The sequence below is a fragment of the Dendronephthya gigantea genome, unplaced genomic scaffold, assembly GCF_004324835.1.
Source record: "Dendronephthya gigantea isolate DGI-Jeju-01 unplaced genomic scaffold, DenGig_1.0 000717F, whole genome shotgun sequence".
NCBI classification, from domain to species: domain Eukaryota; kingdom Metazoa; phylum Cnidaria; class Anthozoa; order Malacalcyonacea; family Nephtheidae; genus Dendronephthya; species Dendronephthya gigantea.
The window spans coordinates 3,874-25,393 of NW_021163727.1; the positions used below are offsets into that span (position 1 = coordinate 3,874).

A 21,520-nucleotide genomic window follows, 5' to 3' on the forward strand; every position below is an offset into this window, starting at 1 on the left:
CCAAAAATTGTATAAGAATGAATCAAATACCATTAGACTTCTCATGACATGGGCTCTCTTTTGATAGGTAAATCAGTACCTAAAATGTTTTGGTTCAGATTTTAGGTTTTTAAAATGAGTGATATGTCATAATGAAATTCATAATCAATACAAAGACACTTTTGCTTATATCTCTGCACCCAAACATTGTATAAGAATCAATCAAATACCATTAGACTTGTCATGACATGGGTTCTCTCTTGATAGGTAAATCATCACCTAAACAAATTTGGTTCAGATTTTAGGTTTTTTGAATTGAGTGATATCTCATAATGAAATTTATAAAGAATACAAAGACACTTTTGCTCATATCTCTGCAACCAAAAATTGTATAAGAATGAATCAAATACTATTAGACTTCTCATGACATGGGCTCTCTTTTGATAGGTAAATCATTACATAAAATGTTTTGGTTCAGATTTTAAATTTTGTAAAATATGTTTTACCTTTATCAAGCCATGTTCTTTCCTCTATATCATCATGTGCACACTTATTGAAGACAGGATTAGGAAGGTCTTTGTGAACATTAGCAACATGTTCCAAAGATGATTCCAATTTTGCCCAAATGACTTGGCCATTACCATCAGCTGTGGATGTGGCACTCCAGATGAGATGGTTAACACATGGCTTCACCCATGGTAAAAGCACCTCACAATCGTTCTCCTTAGCAATTTTGCTCAGTACTTTTGAAACCTCTAAAGAATATACAGTATGTCTTTAGTATGTTTGTATATTCTACATAGCAATTATGTAATATTTATAGCACATACTTTTGTCAAATGCCACAGGTCAAAGTAGTGAGTGATTTCTGGCAGCTTTTCTCGCATGTGTTTGGCAATGGATGAATGGCGATCAGACACAAAAGTGTTAACATTCAAATCATTTTTTGATACATCCTCCATTGATCTTGTGAAAGCCATATATTCCATGGCAGGACTGCTGCCAGCTTCATTTCTCTAAATGGTGAAAAATATGCAAATATATAATATGCTAAGAGTTCATAAATCTACAATATATTATGCAATTACACAGTACCTGCACTAAACTGAAATCAATTATTGCATTTATTGGATCATCACAACAGAACAAACTATATGCACAGTATTTTGCGCTATGTCCCATACTGTCATGACGACCATCCCCAGCTAAAACAATGCCATCTATTTCTTTCAACTTTGCTTGCCATGATGCTTTGTATGATTTCCAATGCATATGAATGGTGGGAAACAGCTTGGTCTTAAAATAAAGAGATCTTCATAATAAGTACAAGGTGATGGAAATTCCTCACCTAACTTCCAAGAGAGCAAACAAATAACAAATGAGTGGCAGCTATTTTTGTGTCATGATAGAAAAAAACAACCTAAATAGGAATTGTTTTGAACTGGTCAACACCAATATAGCTAACTGGTTAGGTAACTAGTCAAACAAACTGCATGTATACATACACGTTGATGGCGGTAGAATGTGGACAGAGATATGCTTCCTAACCCCATATGTTCAAATATTCTTAGCGTTTTGCTTGCAGATCCACCGCCAGTTAAAATGGCAAATGACAGAAGTAAATTCCCCGCTGGAATACTGGAGTTAGGAAATTTTGGTTGACTGCTCCACACATTGTTGCGTTTTGTGCACTTTTTTTGACTGCATGTTCTCTCGATTTGTACCATTGTTCCAAACTTTTTAACATCAATGAGGACACCTGGCATGCTACAGGTTGGACAAGTGCCAAATAATTCCATGAGTTGTGGAAGAAAGACAACAAACTTTGCTTGTGTCCTCAAATTGTCATCTTTGATATAGACTCTTAAATGAATAGAATGAAGTAATAAGATATCAATATAAGATATCAAGGTATTTTGCTTATGTTTGCATACAACTACATGCGTACTTTATTTCTTATAGATATTTCATTTCGGTCATTTATACATAGTGTATTTGAGTAAAATTAGTACCTTTTCCCAGAAATATCATCCTCTATCTCCGATTCTGTATCAGTGGCAGTCAATGGCTCTTCCAGTGCTGGTTCTTCTTCGACCTCTGTTGGTATGGATGGTTCTGATGTATGTGAGTCAACATTGCTAACACTGCTAACATCATCATCATCATCACCATCCTCTTCCTCATCACTAGTAGCATCATCTGATGATGAATTATCACCACCTAGTAAATAAATAAGGGATTGCAATAAGCAACATTTACAGAATATTATTATCATAACATGTTTTGAACAACATTAACAGATTATGATTACCAAAACTTGACTGAGCCTTATAAAAAAGCATCCTTTTCTTCATTTGCCTCAACTTTTTCGTTAATTCATTGCAATTGCTACAACTTGATGGCATTGTCTGGACCCACGCGGTCTTTACATTTCCTTCAATATCACCCTAAAATATATAGATATAGACTTTATATGCATAATTTTGATAGATAGAATTTGTTTGCATAATTCCGGAAATTACTCCGTCTTTAATACCATGTCAGTTTCTTCTGCTGATTGTTGTTCAAGCATCTCAACTCATAAATCGTGTTGGTCACTCTCTGCTGTTGGGCATTGTTCAAAACTCTCGGTTGATGAACATGATGCTGCTTGACTATGAGATTTTGTAGCGCCACACTTTTCATAATCTGTTTTGTTTAGCACGAAGAGTCTATAAATAGATAAAATATCATTTTACTATTTATTTAAAAGACAAGGTCAAAGTCTAAATACAAATTACAGCATAATGCCTATGAAATGTCCCATAATGATACATTCATCATCCGCAGTGACTTTGCGCAGAGTATGCAAAATACGGGAATCAAAACCATAAAGAATAAAGTACTAGTATAAAGTATTGATGATACTCACTATTCGACGGCGGTCTCTCGCGGATAACGTGCTACTTGTCTCGCAGTATTTTGAAGGAAACACACATATGCCTATATTGTCTTGCTTCAAGCGAGGAGCCACGAGCAATGGTTTATCTGCGTCAGGCATTTCATTGACGCCAATGTAGCGATTCACAAAATCCTCTTCTTTAAAATGTTTAGAGCAAACTTCTGAATGGACAGAAGGCTCCCATCTTTCACGTTTCCGTCGGAGAAAATCTACCCAAGTCTTTCTTCGCTTTTTTGCCTCGGGCCGCATATCATTCGCATACGGAATTCTGTGCAGTGCAATTCCTTCGCGTAAATTCGCTGTGTTGGAACAACCAAAGACGACACACCTGTGTGGCATCTTAACACTGAAGATGCCGAACACAAAAGGCGTAAATCTTCAAAAAATATTCGCTTAACCCCGCTTTTACAATGCAGCACTGTCTTATTTCTATAGAAAAGCGCATTGTTCTCTTTGCGACTTCCCGATTTGACGTCACACATAACATTAGTTACCAGTTTTTTCAGGGTCACGGTCAAACGTTAAAATTGTCAAAATCACCAAATTTGAGGCCCTCAAAGTCAATGAAGATGAAATTTCCGACCTATCAAATATATTGCAAAAGTTCTTAAAATCGTCTAAACTATCTAAAAAGTCTATTTCCCCAATCATGACATAGGCACTTTAATATTGATTTGCTGAATTTGAAATTCAGTACGAATGTTCAGAAGGGATTCGTAAAGGATACAACAGAATATTAGACCAGCAGTTTATTTCAATAAGGTCAAAAAATTTCAAAACAATTGTTCAAAATTGCAATTTTTCCCTTATATGAGATATCAGATTTTGAAAGCTAAATTCTTTAATATTGATTTGCTGAACTTGAAATTCAGTAACAATGTTCAGAAGGGATTGGCAAAGGATACAACAGAATATTAAACCAGCAGTTAATTTCATTCAGGTCATGAAATTTGAAACCATGGTCTAAAATAGCAATTTTTACCTTATATGAGATATCAGATTTTGAAAGATAAATTCTTTAATATTGATTTGCAGAACTTGAAATTCAGTAACAATGTTCAGAACGGATTTGCAAAGGACACAACAGAATATTAGACCAGTAGTTTTTTTCATTTAGTTCAAAAAATTTGAAAACCATTGTCTAAAATAGCAATTTTTCCCTTATATGAGATGTCAGACATTGAAAGTTAAATTCTTTAATATTGATTTGCTAGATTTCAAATTGAGCAAGAATGTTGAGAAGGGATTGACAAAGCATACAACAGAATATTAGACCAGCAGTTCATTTCATTAAGGTCAAAAAATTTGAAAATCTTTATCTAAAATAGCAATTTTTCCCTTATATAAAACGTCAGATTTTGAAAGGTAAATTCTTTAATATTTTATTCTGAACTTGAAATTCAGTAACAATGTTCCGACGGGATTGGCAAAGGATACAACAGAATATTAGACCAGCAGTTCATTTTATTCAGTTCAAAAAATTTGAAAACTATGGTCTAAAATAGCAATTTTTCCCTTATATGAGATGTCAGATTTTTAAAGATAAATTCTGTAATATTGATTAGCCATTAATGGCGCGCGCTTGGAATGGGGAATTAATTGATGTGCACGCGCTGAAGAACGTGCATGATCAAAAGTTTTACGTATAAAAACTTTTATTTTTAAATAATTAGCTACTCTTATATTTTTCTTTCTCTGTTTAATTCTGTTGTGTAATTTAGGAGTGTTACTACAAGACGAGTCTCAAATTAATCCACTCGTTCTCAAGACTATTTAGTTTAAAAACAGTTTTACCTTTGCAAAGCTATTCGATTTCTATATATAAAAGTTACAAAAAAGGATCACCGCTTATTGCTCCATTGTTACTACAAAAGGAAATCTAAACTAACTTAACTTATCTATGCATGCAGGATAGCTCTATCAGCTTTAAACATTTCTTCCCAACTTAAGGCCGGAAAGGATCATCTCTTATTAATCCAGTGATACTACATGAAGAAACCTAAACTAAACTAAGTTTGTTTATACTGGATATATAGCTCTATCGGTTTTAAACTGTTCTTAATATAAATGCGAAAGGTTCATATTATTAACTTGCATTTAAGGTTCTATAAGTTGATATATAGTACGCAGTAATGACCTACCTCTGTACTGGCATTGTGGGCCAGTGAATTCCTCCAGGCAAACGCATTCAGCAGCGTCTCCTGCCTCGCGTAGGGAAACAGCCATGGTTCGTGGAGGACAGAAACGTAATGCAAAACCTTCTTGCGAAAACAGGATCATCAATAATCCAAAAATTGCTACCAAAAATGTCATAATATCGCCTTGCTTCATTGCGCTATGTCAAACTCGAAAGAAGCAAAATAAATTTACGCTATAATTGAAAGATTGTGACGTTCATAATTGCTTGCGTCGGAGCGTGGCGTTGGAACGAGAACAATCAAAGAAAATTGTTCCCAGTTTCCCAGTGCCTCTCGTTTTTTACTCAGACACAAAAAAAGGCACAGAACTGAATCTGCCCACAAAGGACCAGTTATAGTTTTACAAAAGCTATTTTCTCTTTTTTGCCGCTTGCTACCTTTTCCTGTTGGACTATAGTAACGTGAAGTTTAAACTTTCAAATGGCGCAAGTTGTTCAAAATTGTTTGCTTATTAATGCTGCATGATAACTGGTTTTTGCCTTATAATTTTAGCGGCGAATTTAGCGAGTTCTAAACAGTATGGCTGTGTGCTAAGCTAAAGAGCATGTTCCTCGTAAATATTTGATGCTTCGTTTTCTATTTTGAGAAATTTTAGGGACTTTTTTCACCAAACCGCGAGAGAGCTGTAAGCAATGGGCTTCGGTCCCACCGTACGTTTTGTACGGTATCTCCATGGAAGATCTTTTGACCATTGTTTTATACAAAAACAATTACAATAGAATACCACACGCATCTTTCCGAGAAAATAAAATCATATTTTATTAACATCGAAAATGGGCTTTTTGTAAGCACTGTTCGGCTGGGCAGAAAGCCACAGGGCAAATTTTAGGGACTTTTCTCACCAAACCGCGAGAATTGTAAGGAAAGGGCTCCAGTACCACCGTGCGTTTTGTACATCTCCATGGAAGGTCTTTTCCCCATTGCTTTATAGAAAAAGAATAACAATAGAATACCACATGTATCTTTCCGAGAAAATAAAATAATATTTTATTAACACCGAAAACGGGCTTTTTGCAAGCACTGTTCGGCTGGGAGAAAGGCCGCCCGCAAAAAATACAAAATACCCAACTTTGTTAATTAAATCTAGTTTATTACAAATAGCATGCAATGACACCATACAATTTTACACATTTTCACCTTTAATACTATTATTTTCTTAAATTTTAATCGAGAGCAATAAACTATGGCAAACACAAGTCACTTGCGGGTAACACGTCATTGTAACAAATTGCGTAGTAAACTTGTATCATACAACAGAAGATGCGTATACACGAACTGCTTCTCGAGCCCAAACACGCTTGAAACATCGCATGCAGCAATCAAATCCATGTTTTACTTTCGTCTTGAAATTCAGATTTCGTTCTTGCGATGTTTCGTTACTGGTAGAGCTTCAGTTTGGGCCCACGGTGGAGTAACCATCATTGGTCGTCCAAAGATCCGTTGTGACGTACCTTAGAGGAAGTCAGTTGATCAAGTCGGTTGAGACATTTTAACCACGCACTCCACAGGTGCTTCCAATCCACACGGAAGTCCATCTTAATTTCGGTAGGAAAGTAGAATTTGACTGCAAATGGTGATGATATCGGGCCTCAGGATTCCGAATTCTTTCGCTTTGTATACTTGTACGAAAGTCATATCTACTCGAATGTACGGATTTGTATTCTTGTGTCCCCGCACATAATGCCATCTCTGCTATCGATGCGGCCAAACATGAGCCATGAACGTCTTGTAGAAGTCTTGTAGAAATCTAACATGCAAACATATAAAAAACTGAAAATTGTATCTTCAAAAGCTGCTTTATTCCTTGGCCTCTTCTGTGCCAGTTTCTTTCGCTTCAAGGACTGTCGTCTCTGTTTCGTCTGAAGCTTGTTCGATCTAAAGAAAAAGAGTACGCACTTTTGAGCCGGAATTATTGACGTTTTCTCTCAGTATGACATTTCGCATTTTACCAGCATATATTTTCCGTATTTTACATCATTTTAGTACTTTCAGTTTGTTCTTGAAAGTATTCCGACCCGGAAATTGTCCATTGTTTTGTCTCTAAAAGATCTCCAGCTCGCGATTTTCAAATTAATTATTTTAGAATTCGGCACTTCAAAGGGAACAACAACGCTATATCTTCCCATTTCTTCCTCTACTCGTATGGTCATATTTTTGTGGAATACGAGCAACACTTACCTCGTTATCTTTCTCAATGTCAATAACGACGTCAGTTGGCACGTCAGCATTTTGTTTTCTGCGGATGCGCAGCTTCTTTGCGCATTTAGCGCAGCTTCTAAAAAGCCACAAATGAAAAGCAATGAAACATTGTGAAATTCTGTTACACTGAACACAGCTCTCGAAAGAAACATCAAAATACCAAGCTCATCTTTAAATCATATAAGTTATAGTGCATAGGATGATTAAATCTTGAAACTTTAAAGTTAAACCATTCAAAGGACGTGTATAGGGCTGTTACAATATGTCCAAAAGTTTATTGCACTGATGAATTTCAGGGTTAATGGCCCGAAAGCGGCGCATATAATAAATACATGCACGTACATGGTGTTTCTACAAATTGATGATCTATGTTTTTGTTCACCAGATTGGTTAAAGTTTATTTATCGAATCAAATTGTATAACCCTATTGACTTTTTGAATACAGCCGCTTTTGCTGAAGAACAACATGTATACAAGTAATCTGAATAATCCTTACCCCATGATACAATAGCAGATAGTCTGGATTAGAAGCACCGCGATGCATCCACCAACCATGCCAATACTGACACCACGTAACCTTGAAATTCTTCATTTGTGCCAACACGTTTTTGAACTTCACTGTCTCTCCTGGAACGACATAAAGAATAACGCAAATGATCTTCAGAAATACATAGAAATACTGCACGGAGTCTATAAAGAAGTTGTGTGTTGGAAAGTTAGGTTGACCTCTAGTACGAACACCGATAACTCTTTACTAAAAAAGACTCTGGTATTGACACGTGCATGGTATTAAATGCAAACGCCTCTGAGTTTCAAGATGCATCATGATACGTCTAATGCTTCATCCGCTTCCACATATGATAACTCCGAATTATAATGACCCCTCTCAGAAGCACATTTATAGAGTGATCTAACATATCCAGGTTTTCTTAGTAAAGAATCATGACAGGTTGCCTGTATTCAAGATATATTTTATGTTTTTTATTGTGTTCAAACCTTTATCGGCGGTTTCTTGTGCATCTAAAAACATATATACAGCTGTTCTGGTTTCACCATCGGGGTTCATTGGCATCATTCGAACTTCATATGATGCGTCAGATGGTAAGTTTATGAATGCCATTGTGCTTGGGGCACCATCTTGAGCTGTCTTAATCTTCACTACGGAGTGTAAGAACACTCGTCTCCATTTTCCGTAGGAAATTTTGTCTTTGTAAACAACTGGTCGGACCGAGATTTCGGCCCATTCCTTTTTGCCCTGGTGCTGGATTCTTACGAGAGCCCATTGCTTGGTTATCCAAGAAATGTTAAAAATCTTGGAACCATTTTCAGCTACAAAAATGAAAAATTGTGGTTCACAAACAATTATACATAAGTCTTTAATAATTATTGCCTATTTAAATTGGTCGTCTATAGGATGCATTAATTTCAGCAATACTCATTTAAGTGCCTATGTCATGATTGGGGAAATAGACTTTTTAGATAGTTTTTTGCAATATATTTGATAGGTCGAAAATTTCATCTTCATTGACTTTGAGGACCTCAAAGTTGGTGATTTTGAATAAAACCGTGACCCTAAAAGGACTAGGGCGAGAACGCTTGTGAGACGGGTTGTGACGTCATTTCGAGAACTCGCATTTCTTGCAAAGTTATAAAAGACTATATTTTACATATTGCAAGAGCGAAGATAGACTTTGAGTTGTATCTTTCCAACTTTCCTGCCGCGTTTTGCTTAATTTGGCGGATACGACAATGTCGTCGAGCTTTACTGATCCGATCGATAGCCAAAGTGAATCAGAAAATAATTTTATTACGAGCTACATGATGGAAGTTGAAGATGACGCTCCTTTGGCTACCGAAGCACAAGGCGATCAAGAATTAATGCAACCATACCAAGACGAACCAATTGCTGACACTGAATGGGTAGAAAACTATTACGAAGAAAGGCGCAATCAAGACGATAGGCTTCGAGTACTTAGAGGCCGGCTCGAAGGACGTGTATCTGTTGAAGGCTGGTGAGTAAAACTACCTACACTGTTTAAACTCACGTGTTCAGTATTAGGTTATTTTATTACATTTTTCCTTCCGCAGGTGTGGATGTGGGAATTGTAAAACCGACTTGTTGCAAAACGAAAAAGAGAGTAAATGTTGCCAAGAAGTAGAAGGCTGTGGCGAGGCACTCAGCAGTGATATTATCATGCAAGAAATGAGTGCGGTCCCTAAATGCATCACACTTCATCCTGGCTTTAGCGATGTGTGTTTATCTATTTGGTCATTGCGCTTAGCTGGGCCAAAGTTTAGAAGAATCGACAGACAAAAGTATAAAATGGGTAGCGACGAAAACAGGTAAAGATCCGAATGGAGTTGTAATATATGTCTTCTTGTAGTACCAATAGTCAATGTTGTGTTTATATAAACAGTGCAATGCTTCTACAGGAACCCATCAACTTTAGCACTAAACAATCAAACTTGAAATGCATTACAATATGGATTTCTGTTTACATATCCTAGTCTGCTAGGCTACAGTAAATGTGCACATGCAGCATTGCTCCATACCTAATACCTTGATCCCTGGCTAACAATGCACTGATTACATGGGTATAATAGAAAACTCAGTATTCTCAAATAAGTAAACAACATATTTTTTTGTTTCACTCTGCAGATATCTTCGAAGTGTTGCATACAGACAATATATACAACTTGTTTATGGCTACTTAGGAAAAAGACGAATACCACTGCCTGCATGTGCCTATCATGTAATACGCAGCAAATTCAGTGGAAAGGAATACCAGGGATTTGATGATGATGATGATGATGATGATGATGAGATGATGATGATGATGATGATGATGATGATGATGATGATGACGAAAACGCATCTTAATTTAATGTAGATACTTTGGTATAATATTTGACACTAACTATATAATTCTTCTTTCACAGCCTTGTTAGTTTAAAAGTCTTGTAAGAAAAGGTTTTAAAATATTGGATTAAAATTTTATACAAACACATGCTTATTATAGGCTTATTTAACATCACCGGGGATGGATGACTTGTAATACTAGTTGTAATAGTGACTTGTAATAGTGGCTTCCATAATAATATTTCCCCTCATCCTGCCAGTGCTTTCCATCTTGTCTTTTTTGGGAAAGCTTTTGTAATTGAGAACAAAGTTCTTGAGTATGAGGCATTTTAATATCACTAAGGAACCAATTAAATATTTACAAATATACATATATACATCCTGTCATTACTTCTGGTTTCGAGGACAGTTGGAAACCTTTTTATGGCCTTTCATGGGTTGGCCACATGTTCTACAGCATGGTTTTGCTCGATTCTCGCAAGGAGCTACCGGTTGTACCTGCACAGTAGAAGGCTCTAAAAAATAAATAAAATTAATATACTTAACTATTATACATACCCATACAATTTATGTTGCATTGTATTTCCCACTGTCACTCTATATTTTTATTCCTTGAAAAGAGTACACATACTGCAAATGTGGAATACCTGCAGTGGGTCTGACATTGACAACAACCATTTCTTGACGATCAAGCATCTTCTTTATGGCTTCATTTCTTGGTTGCTTTTGCAGCATAGAATTCATGGGATCTGGTGTCATATCTACCAACTCCTTGTATGCCTCATCCACCTGATCACTTTCGGCACTTAGCATTGTCTTGTACAAGTCTTCAACATATTCTAATAAATGTAAAGAATGACATTATTTTTTTATTTCACCCTGTACAGTGAAATGAAGGTTAAACAACACATATATTCAACCTGGTAATTCTGCCCCAGGCCCTATACTATGTATCATTAGACATGGCAACCAAATTACATGTATGAAAATTATTTTACCAAAGTTCTGTTAGACACGAACTTTTCGAACAGTGGCTTCTCCATTTTTAGTGCAAAGTTTGAGAAACTTTGCAGTATTGTGATGAGTGGCGAAAATTCAAACGAGTCAGTAAGTCAGTCAGACAGTCAGTCAGTCAGTCAGTCAGTCATAGTGTAAACTTTACGGGGGGTAGGTTGATTTATGCGTATAGTAACTTTTTGTGTATGATCAGTAATTTAAGGTTTATAAATCAGTTTAACATGCTTTATTTATTAATGCACTATACCCGTTCTGCAAAGTTCACCAAAATATTGAGGGATTTTGGCGGTTACTGTAAATTTTGAAGCATTGCTTTTCCGCGGTTTGGGTTTTGTTTTAAAGGGATTTGCAAAAATTACCCCCCGGAACACCCGATTCTTTCTTACACGTCGCAACTGCGCATGTGCCGTCGAGACTTGAACATTATTCACGATGTAAAGAAACGAGGAGCGACGAGCATTGCTTCAAAACATTCCGGGCGTAAAAATCGAGCAAATCTTTGAGAATCTACGCACTTTATCAACTTATGTTATGAATTACGAGCATTCAATTCAACACAAATATAATTTGGAAGGTTTATTCCATAAATAGAGCTAAGAGGTTAGGAAGAAACGACGCTGTGTTGTTTAATATGTATTGATAGACTCTTACACGAATGTATATTATGTCGATAGCAAGTCGATACCTGATATTCTGCATACAGTACATAAATGATACTATACAAAACGGACATTTTGTGCAGTAATCAAATCATTTTGGAGGTATACAGTATTGATTATAAGTATATTGTTTTGTATCGATTTTACGCGTCGAAGTATCCACATCATATACATAATATGCACCGCGGTTTATTTACATTATTTACAACGCAACTATTTTGGCTATTCTTATGAAATGACGGATAAATTGGTGCCGTCATATAAATGTAGTGAATGTAGTCACAGTTGTTTGACGAAGAAAAGAGACTACACTGAGAAAATCGCGCCCGGTTTGGCCGGTTTACATGGGCAACTAAAATTAGCTATAATTTAATAGTGACAGTATCCGCGGCTAACGTCATTTGAGTACTTTGAGTAATTTCCTTTTGATTAATGTTTAACCTAGTTCGTTATATTTTTACAGGCATAAGTCAAAATGTTTATGTTGGGACAAACGTCTGGTTGCTTAGGTATTACAGGGCATGAAAACTTTGCACTATTCTTGGATCCCTAGTTATGATTATATCTATTGCGGAGGTGGCAGTTCCATATTTTAATATTATGAACAATCTTCCCGAAACACATACAATGCCAAACTTATTGTATGGATTTGTTTAAAGAAATAACTTAACTTGTGATATGAAATAATATAAGGTATAAATATAGAAGAATACAATTTGTATATAATAGATGAAAACCCTCCTTCTAATGAGTTTTGGTCAAGATCATATTACACAAATAATGAATTTTTGCTATCTTCCCAAAGCAGATCCAGACCCTAGAGGGGATTAATAGGTGACCGATCAGGGATAATGGGAAAAAGTCAAACGCACCTTTTGACAACATATTTTAATTTTAGTGCTTTCAATCTTTTGCATTTTATTCACTAGTTTTTTAATTTGCTATCTTTTATATATAATAGAGCTATTAGTATGTAGTAAGATATTTTTACTTAGGACCTTGGAGGAAAATATGTTTTGCAGAGCCTTGACCTCTTAAGAATTTTTGGTTTTGGCTGTGCATACAAATACACATTACAAATAAACCAAAAAATTAATACATGGGCATTTCTTTTTTTACACTGTTTTTATCTATTTGGAATTTTCAGTTTTAAAAAATGTGCACAAACTTCAAATAATGATTTCTGACCAGTGAGCTTTTTGTATTACTGCATTTAGTCAAGTTCATGTAAATGTCCTGACAGTCAAAGGTCATTAATGCCTGGAAAAAATTATAATCACTATAATACATGGTTCTGATTCCTAAAACACTATTAGTTCATTATTAAATTGAATTCTGTTAATAAAAGCAGATGATTTGCTACTCAATTATATATTACCTCTATACCTTCATTTTTTTAAAGCCACTCCTTGCTCCAGCTACCAATAAGAAATTGTCAAAACATCCAACATTACTACCTGGTGAGAAGATTTTGCTGCAGCAAGATGCAATATGTGTTGAAACATATCTCTCTCCTGTGGAAGGAACGTTGCATCTTACAACATTTAGAGTTATATTCAGTGGTTCATCACCGGTATGTTTACTTTGCTCAAACCTGAATTTGTCTTTGGCCTAATTTTTTAAACAGTTTAACCAATAATACTTATTCCTGGTCTTGTGCCATTTAAATTCTGTAAAATCGAGTTTTTAAATGTTCTTAATTTTCAAAAATTAAATTTAAAAAAACAGCCTTTTGCAAAGCAGCCTTTTGTAATAATTTTGTACATTGTTGACTTAAAATATAGCGGATTTAGTAACATATGAATACAAATTTTTCCTTACCAACTATGATAAGTACTACCGAATACCAAATGGAATACAAGCTGATGCATAAAAAATGTTTAGTTGTCCCCAATGAATATTGTATAGGAAGCCAATAATTGTCAAAGTTCTACTCATTTTATCAAGTGTGGTATACTAGAACACATATTGGGTCCAAGCTTGTTGTAAGCATTCCAGTTTTCTGTTGCAATTTTGCAATGGTCATGGAACCGGTAATACCATTTTCCTTCAGGATGTAGAAGACGAGGCCATTGGTGGTGACCACCATACATCCCTTGTATCCAAGAAAAATAGCAGTCAGTTTGGGAAAAAGAAAGGGTTTTCAGATACACTTGAGAGGTTTAGAGAAAAAGCACAGCATTTCCAAAAGAACTTGCAACATTCAAAATCATGGTAAAGTAACAGTCATGCAAAAGATAGTTTTTTTATAAAGTGCATGGGGTAATCATCACCTGTCTTAAACTTGCTCTATAATGAGCCAGTGATGCCCTTAACTCATAATGTGCCCCTGGTCTAAACATTATACGGCTGATTCATATTCGTCGAGTAGCAAATTGTTTGGAGCGGATCGCCCACCAGTTTTCACAAGACCGAGTAATATATATAAGACAAAGATATATAAATCATTCTCTGGGTGTTATTCTTCGTAAATTAAGGCCAAGGTTTTTCTTCTATTTTCAGTCGCACGTTAAGATCGACTTACAAGGGAAAGTCACAATTTACATTGAACAGATCACATGAAAATAACGTCGTTCAAACTTCCTGTGGAGAAAATTTAGACGACAATTGTAAGTTGATTTCTCTACAGCCCGTAGACACACCGGAATCCGATGAAACAGAGAAAGGTAAACAGATGCTGCACGCATACAACCTTATATCTCATCTACTTATTTTTTCATTCGGACTATTTCATATCGGGTAAGGTGGCTTGTTCACGACAATTCGATATGATCATTTTGGCCGCTTTAAAGAAAGTGTACTAAATAATAACCAATCCTAACCATTCAACTCTATCTTATTTCTCCGCCCTATAGATTTAGTCAAGAGTATTTGTAAGTGCTCTGCGAGATTTATTTTCGGACTTAGTTAATTCAAATGTGCGGTACAGACGATTCGAACTTAAACGCTTGGATATCAAGCAAGCTGTTTCAGCTGGAAATCTAAAGGTTTATATAAAAAACCTATATATTCTGAACAAGTCCATCAAAGTCCGTTATTAAATAGTTTTGGAAAACTCTGGTACCAGTGGACGTGATGTCGATTCCAGAATCGTTGACCTAAAAAACATTCTGACACTCACATGTACTGGTCTTACAATTTCGAAAGAAACTATGTGGTATAAAGCCCGTTTTCCAATAGGCAATTTATTCGTGCAGATTGATAAAAAGTAGAAAGCGATTCTTCTTTTTCGCGGCAAATTTTTTCGCAAACTAATCACCGCACCGCATTTCAGATATCGCATCGCGCAAATAAATTCGCCTGGTGGAAAACAGGCTTAAGGCCCACACACACTGGGCGCAACGCAACGCGAATTTTTGGGGTTTTTTTAAGCAAAATAATTCAATTCTGGAGGGAAATTTTGAGAGCTATGGGCCCCAGACATGTCAAAGTATGCTATCCTTCAGTAATTATCAAGAATATCATAACATGATCAAACTTGCTTTTGCTGTTTTTTGTTGCTTTTGAAACCTCAGAAATTCGTAAAAATCGCGTAGCGTTGGCGGACCGTGTCAGTGAATAGGGACCTTAAGCATGTAGGACGGTAACACGACGACGGCAGCTATCAATACAATGCTTCATTGAAAAGAAATGAATTATTAATTACTATGGGAGTTTTAGGCGCGTGATCTACGTTCTGTTTACAACGGCAAAACGTCGTTTATTACGTCCTATGTAGAACGTCTGCATTTCAGGACCCAGTGAGCGCCACCTCGAATTAGCTCTATAGAATTGTCCCTAAAAACGTAAACACAATGTTTTCAACGTCTTAAATCTCATTAAACTGGTACACTGATAATATACAACAACGCTTTATCATAACATTAATTCAAAGGAGTATTCCAACCACGTCGTCGTCGTGTTGCCGTCCTACATGCTTAAGGTCCCTAATATCGGCCTAAAACGTTTGCATATGTACGCGTGATTTTCATTTATACTTTCACAGATCTTGTTCAACATGACATCATCGTATCTATTCCATGTACAAATGTTTACGATATTCACAAACTACCTAAGAACTCACTCGTGAAGGACCCGAGATTTTTTGGGTTTGGTGATGGCATTGAGCTCATGTGCAGTACTCTGCAGGTTTATAAGGTAAAGTGATTACCTTCTCTGGCGCTTTGCCTCTATATGAAAAAGCGTAGATGGCACCTTCTCTTTCACAGAATATGTATAATCAGAAGTATTACTAGGGATAGTTTTTCCAAAATGAACGCGTCATGCACACGCCATCACACTTGCCGCACGGATGGCTTCCTGGATTTCTTACCATTTCTGTTGTGTTTGGTAATATTTAATAGAGTACTGAACTTAACAATAAAACCTGACAACACAATCAATTTGAACAATATCATATTTCACTTGTCTCTTAATCAAATTGTTACCTACTATACGGGCAATTACGATGCCTCTAATGATTTATGTCCTATATATAGTCGTATATAAATAGACATATTATAGTTTTAAAAGTTCTCAAGGTGAACTTATATGATATAGATAACAGACTATAGCAGAGCACGCCCTGATAGGTAGAGTGAATCTGACCTCTTCATTGAGATGACCTAGGTACTGCTACAGGCTACAGAGAGGTCCATATCAATTTCTAACGGTGAATTTTGATAATCCTTTCATCTTATATAGTTTTGTCTTCCACAAGGTTCTGATTACAATGCGGATAAACTCGCCGCAATATTTTCAAAGTATACAAAACACCTGGTAAGTTTTTTTTTATCAATCATTTAATAAGGTTTGCTAAGGGCGATAATATTTCGCGTACAAATGCACGAGCAAACAAAACTTGGCAAGGAAAATTTGTCAAGGAAAATTCGTCCGTCTCTACGGGGCTTTATACTAGATTGCATGTAGACTATTTTTTGCTAAATTATATTACTGCACAGTTATCCGGTTGATTAACGAACCGAAATTTCTATTCTTATACATTTAAGCAGCAATGCAACTTAATTCAGCACGGGTTTTTTTCTTTTACTTTTTTGCCTGATTAATTATGCTTTCTGCATGATCGAAACTATAGATGTGATACTGTAATTGGGGGGGGATACATATTCGTATATCCTTTTGTCTGACAGATCTCTTTTGTATATGTATGCGCGTTTTCAAAAGAAATCCGTTGGGCAGAACATCATATAAAAAAATTATCACCACCCCTTCCCGAATTATCGCCCTAGTTTCGACCCTGCATGCTTTATTTATTTAGTATAGTGTAGTTTTCCGACAACACTCACAACTGCATGCTGAAGTTTGATTACCATTTTTGATACAGCCAGTTTTATGTACATGTACTGACGTAGGAAATAAAATCGGTAAAGAAACGTTCTTTATAATTGTCGAAAATTTCCTGACAAGGAAAAAAAAAAGCGTTTTCCTTAATCTCGTGCTAAAACCTTTACTCGCTACGAACCGTTAAAACAACCATTAAAATGTGAGCTAGGCTTCAGTGATTTGATATTCTGAATATAAAATATATAAACTTTGTACATGTAGGCTCAAGACATAAAATTGAAATACAGTACTGATCAGTACTGAGTATTCAAACACCTCTTTTTGGCCCTCACAAAAAAGCATGACTATTTTTAGATTCTAGAGCGTCATATTATGCACTCCCTAGCAGTTTTAGGAATTAATTGGTCACTCGCAAGCAGATTTATGACCAAAGATGTGGCATTTACCACTTCTTTTTTTAAAATTCAATTAAAATTCAATTCATGACTGTATTAATTTGATTGCTAGAACTTTTTCACTTTTCCCGAATAATCAGGCCTTTTAGTGCAAAGAACAGTTTTTAAGTGCATAAATTTTTAATGAGTATAAAACATTAAATTCAAAACCTGACAACGTGGGTCTTTTAGTGTTGTAAATTACCACGTGCAGATATTGACTGAGATTAAGAGAACCTATTCCAAATACTTGTAGACAAGGCATACTTAAAAAGTGTTGGACATAAATTTTTAAAATGCTTAAATGTTTTGTTATTTTTTTGACCGGCCATAATTTGATCGACAATGAAAACTATACACATCTTACTGGCCCTATTCGATCTTTATTCAAAAATACAAACACTTTACTATTCATTCTTCCTAAAACATCGATATCTCACAAATATCCTCCCAATTAAACAATAAACTTAAAAAGGTAGTAAATGGCACTTGTTAGGTTAAAAATGTACTTCCGGTTTAAAATAGTAAGTTAAAATAACTGCTGAACAGTGCGAAAAATCTCGCTCTGGAACATGTAATATTTTTATACAAATTGCTTTTGTTTTAAAGTAGATATGAGGATTTTCATGAGGGCTGTAAAAACAGTGTTTGAATACTTTTAATCAGTAATGTAGCTATGTCGTATGAATTTTTTTCCTGTCGAACAATTTTATGTATACTCGTGCAACTTTAGGGTTTTGAAAAACTCACTCGTGAGTAGTGCATGGCCTGAAAGTTTTATCAGGAACAACAATCGTATACTTGTAATATACATGTAGTATTATGTAGTATTTGAATTTAATCGCAGGGATTACCTTCCTAATATCCGCACTATAACCACGATCGCACTTGTCAGCTACCTTTGTAGCTCAATAGGAAGAGCATTGCATGCACCGGTGTCACGATCTCAGTCCTCCCCGGTTCTGAGTACTCTCCTTGTAACAAGTGCGCATGTGCAGCCTGGGAGGATAACTGAGCACGTAGCACGGCGGGCTCAGTTCTCCCCCAATCTTAACGATCCCTCAAAAAACTGGATAAATATTAAAGCAAAGAAAACTGTTTGGGTAACAGGTAGCGTTGTTAAAATGTGTCACGCAAGGATTTCTTGTAATTGTGGGTAATTTTCTGTTGTATAAGATGAAATGAGCACAAATTTTCCTTATTTTAACCGTTTTTTGTGACTTGTGACTCCGCAGGAAGCCTAGCATGTTTGTTGATGATTAATCATTCAATTTTCAATCGTCTGTCTCATTCATCCCTTCATTAGCCTCATAAAACATCAGTCAGTCTCACCCATCCCCTTTGCCCAATATCAGTCGATCTCACTCGTGATCTGATATGTACTAGTTAATAAGTTGTTCAAAAATAATCAATTACCTGCACGAAAAAGTTTTAATGCACTTAGCTACACACTCTGCAGACTTATTACTTATGGGCATTGCAAAGGCTTCTGGCTTGAATTCAGTTGTGTCTGATTTCCACTCGAAATTAAGGCCCTTTGATCCTTATACCTTGTAGTAGTTTAGGGCTAATGCTTCTTGCGAGCAGAACCTAATTTGAACTGGCTTGCATTAAGTTCAGCTCATGATGAGCATCTAAACCGGCCTGAAATGTTACGCCACATCACGTCATCATGCAAACGCCTCTCACGACGACAATCGCATTCGTATATCCTACTTAAAACTTTAATATTTCATTGCCGATGTGATCATCCTAGCTACGGCCTTGTTTTTCTGGAAATGTGAGGCAGAAACAATGTACTCCCAGCCAAAGAAAGGTATACAAATATGCTGAAGAAAATGTAATGTTCATCAGGACTTTTCCTGGTGTAGCGTTGATTGATTTCTGATTAATTATTGATTATGAATTATTTAATATTATCATGCTAAATTGCTAAATCGAGTAACAGTAATGGTTATGGTGCTTGTGAATAGTGTATAAATCTATACCATGAATCTAAACGTATATTTTTGCACCCTTTCAAAATATTTATATATGTTTAAAAACATCGGTCACATATTGATCTGGAGGTATGCGATAGTTATTGTATAATTACATAAATCTGTTATCTGTGCATGCATGTGTTTCGTTTAAAAATTTAAAAATTTAGTTAAAAAATACCTTTTGCATGAAATCAATGCGATTTTGCTCTAAGAACGCATATAAAACATCAGGGGTCGGTTGTATCAAGCCTGTTTAGTATAGAAAACAAGTCTATCGTTTTATTCAACAAGCAAACTAACCTTAATACAAAGATACTGTTTACAACTATATATATTCAATGTTGGATATCTTGTCACGTTGCCTTTGCTTGCATGCTAAACCCAACATTGCCAAGGGGATGGGGGGAGAATATCCATGAAACAAGTAAGTTAATCGGAATGAAATGAAAATTATACTTCACCAACAGTGTTATTAACAGGTTTTGTCCATGATTGTATGGTGTTATTTAAATTTTACTTATCTTAAGCTAAACGGGCGTGATATACAACCGGTCCCTGCTGCTAACGTAACAACTAGCACCAGCAAAAAATTCCTCCAGCCCATCTAACCGTTTAGCAAACTTCTTATTCTTTATCAAATGCCTCTGATCACTGGGGCCGGTCGTACGAAAGCTGGATAGATCACGATCCACCGGATGATGTTTTTCAAACGCTCAAAAATTGGCTATTGTTTGGTATAACGTGGGTTAACCTTAGTATTCCAAAATTGAGGATTCGCTTTTAATTGTTCACTGAAAATCTGTAGTTTCACTGCTTTTCGGACATTTTTATAACGCTTGAAAAAGTCACTCCTTCATTTATAACGCTACCCAGCCTTCATACAACAAGGCCCCGATCTATTTACATGGATCTCATGCATCTGAGGTCGGTTGTAGGAAAGTTGAATAGCGTTATCCAACGGATAGTGTTTTTCAATCGCTCTAAACTGCCCGTTGTTCAGTATAACCTGGATTTAACCTCAGCATTTTCAACTTGGGAGTTCTCCTCTTTCATAACTATTAGCTCAAATCTGTAAATGCATTGCTCTTTGAGAAAGCTATATGGCATGTGCAATCTCGTAACGAAATTCCTAATATAAAGAAGAAAGTCTTTTGTGACTTTATAAACAGAAGATTCCTTCGTTATTTTAGTCGCCTTCTAAATGGTTTGCAATCGCATATAGAGAAGCAATATCTCACACGCGTTCGTGTGATATTTTATATTCAAGAACATCACAGAATTTTTATGATTTTGAAGGTAAGCGGGTGTGGTATAAGCTGCCTTTATCAGATTTGTTACAAGATGTGTTATTTTTACGTGTGTATGTCATATCGACAGCAAATTCTGAACTGTGTTGATCCTTTACTATCGTTTTAATGCACCATATGTATATATTTTGTTTTTGTTTATGTTCACATTTAGTCGAGTTTCGACGCCTGGGTTTGCTGACATTGGATTGTTGGAGAGAATATTGTAAGCGTTCGTTATCAAGAAATTATTTTCAACCATCTACTTTCAATAGTTTAATGATTTACTTTCCATGCATATAAGATAATAGAACTAAACAATGATAAACAGATTTTGCTCTTGCCTTCTTGGGGAATTCGGGGGGCTGGCTGCACAATTAACCGAAAATATTTAGATTTCCGACTCTCTGAAATTCCTTTATATGCGTTTTTGACCGTTGACAATAGTTAACTAGGAAGCTTAATCAAGTTTTACTCTTTTTAGTGCAAAGTTTCTGTGAAACTTTGCAGTATTGTGGTGAGTGGCGAAAATTCACATCAGACAGTCAGACAGTCAATCAGTCATAGTGTAAACTCCGGGGGGCGGAGTGTTTTTATGCGTATAGTACATTACCAGAAATTTGGGACAAGATGGCGTCTTGCATTCGGATAAAAACAAACATGGCGGCCAAATTTCATGCGA

At 35.9% G+C, this 21,520-nt stretch overlaps 3 protein-coding genes across 3 annotated transcripts; 1 reads left to right on the plus strand and 2 right to left on the minus strand.

Annotated features, from left to right (window-relative positions):
• Positions 1 to 485: 485 nt before the first annotated feature.
• On the minus strand, positions 486 to 2,333 carry LOC114544288 (the record flags this gene model as incomplete). The annotated part of the gene is made up of 6 exons (XM_028562958.1): positions 2,291 to 2,333; positions 1,992 to 2,199; positions 1,485 to 1,842; positions 1,075 to 1,275; positions 810 to 995; positions 486 to 732 (listed from the first exon to the last, which is right to left on the minus strand). Coding segments are annotated over exons 1-6 (1,243 nt in total), but the record flags the coding sequence as incomplete, so codon positions are not given.
• Positions 2,334 to 2,660: 327 nt separating this feature from the next.
• Positions 2,661 to 3,259, minus strand: LOC114544289 (THAP domain-containing protein 1-like). Its single transcript, XM_028562959.1, has 2 exons — positions 2,891 to 3,259; positions 2,661 to 2,690 (listed from the first exon to the last, which is right to left on the minus strand). Exons 1-2 carry the CDS (start codon positions 3,257 to 3,259, stop codon positions 2,661 to 2,663), a joined length of 399 nt encoding a protein of 132 aa, XP_028418760.1.
• A 5,807-nt stretch (positions 3,260 to 9,066) lies between these two features.
• LOC114544290 lies at positions 9,067 to 21,141 on the plus strand. Its single transcript, XM_028562960.1, has 11 exons — positions 9,067 to 9,329; positions 9,406 to 9,660; positions 9,977 to 10,070; positions 13,256 to 13,426; positions 13,907 to 14,067; positions 14,356 to 14,519; positions 15,839 to 15,990; positions 16,537 to 16,611; positions 19,327 to 19,386; positions 20,743 to 20,848; positions 21,014 to 21,141. The coding sequence occupies exons 1-11, from the start codon at positions 9,067 to 9,069 to the stop codon at positions 21,139 to 21,141; spliced, it is 1,629 nt and encodes a 542-aa protein (XP_028418761.1).
• Positions 21,142 to 21,520: the final 379 nt, after the last annotated feature.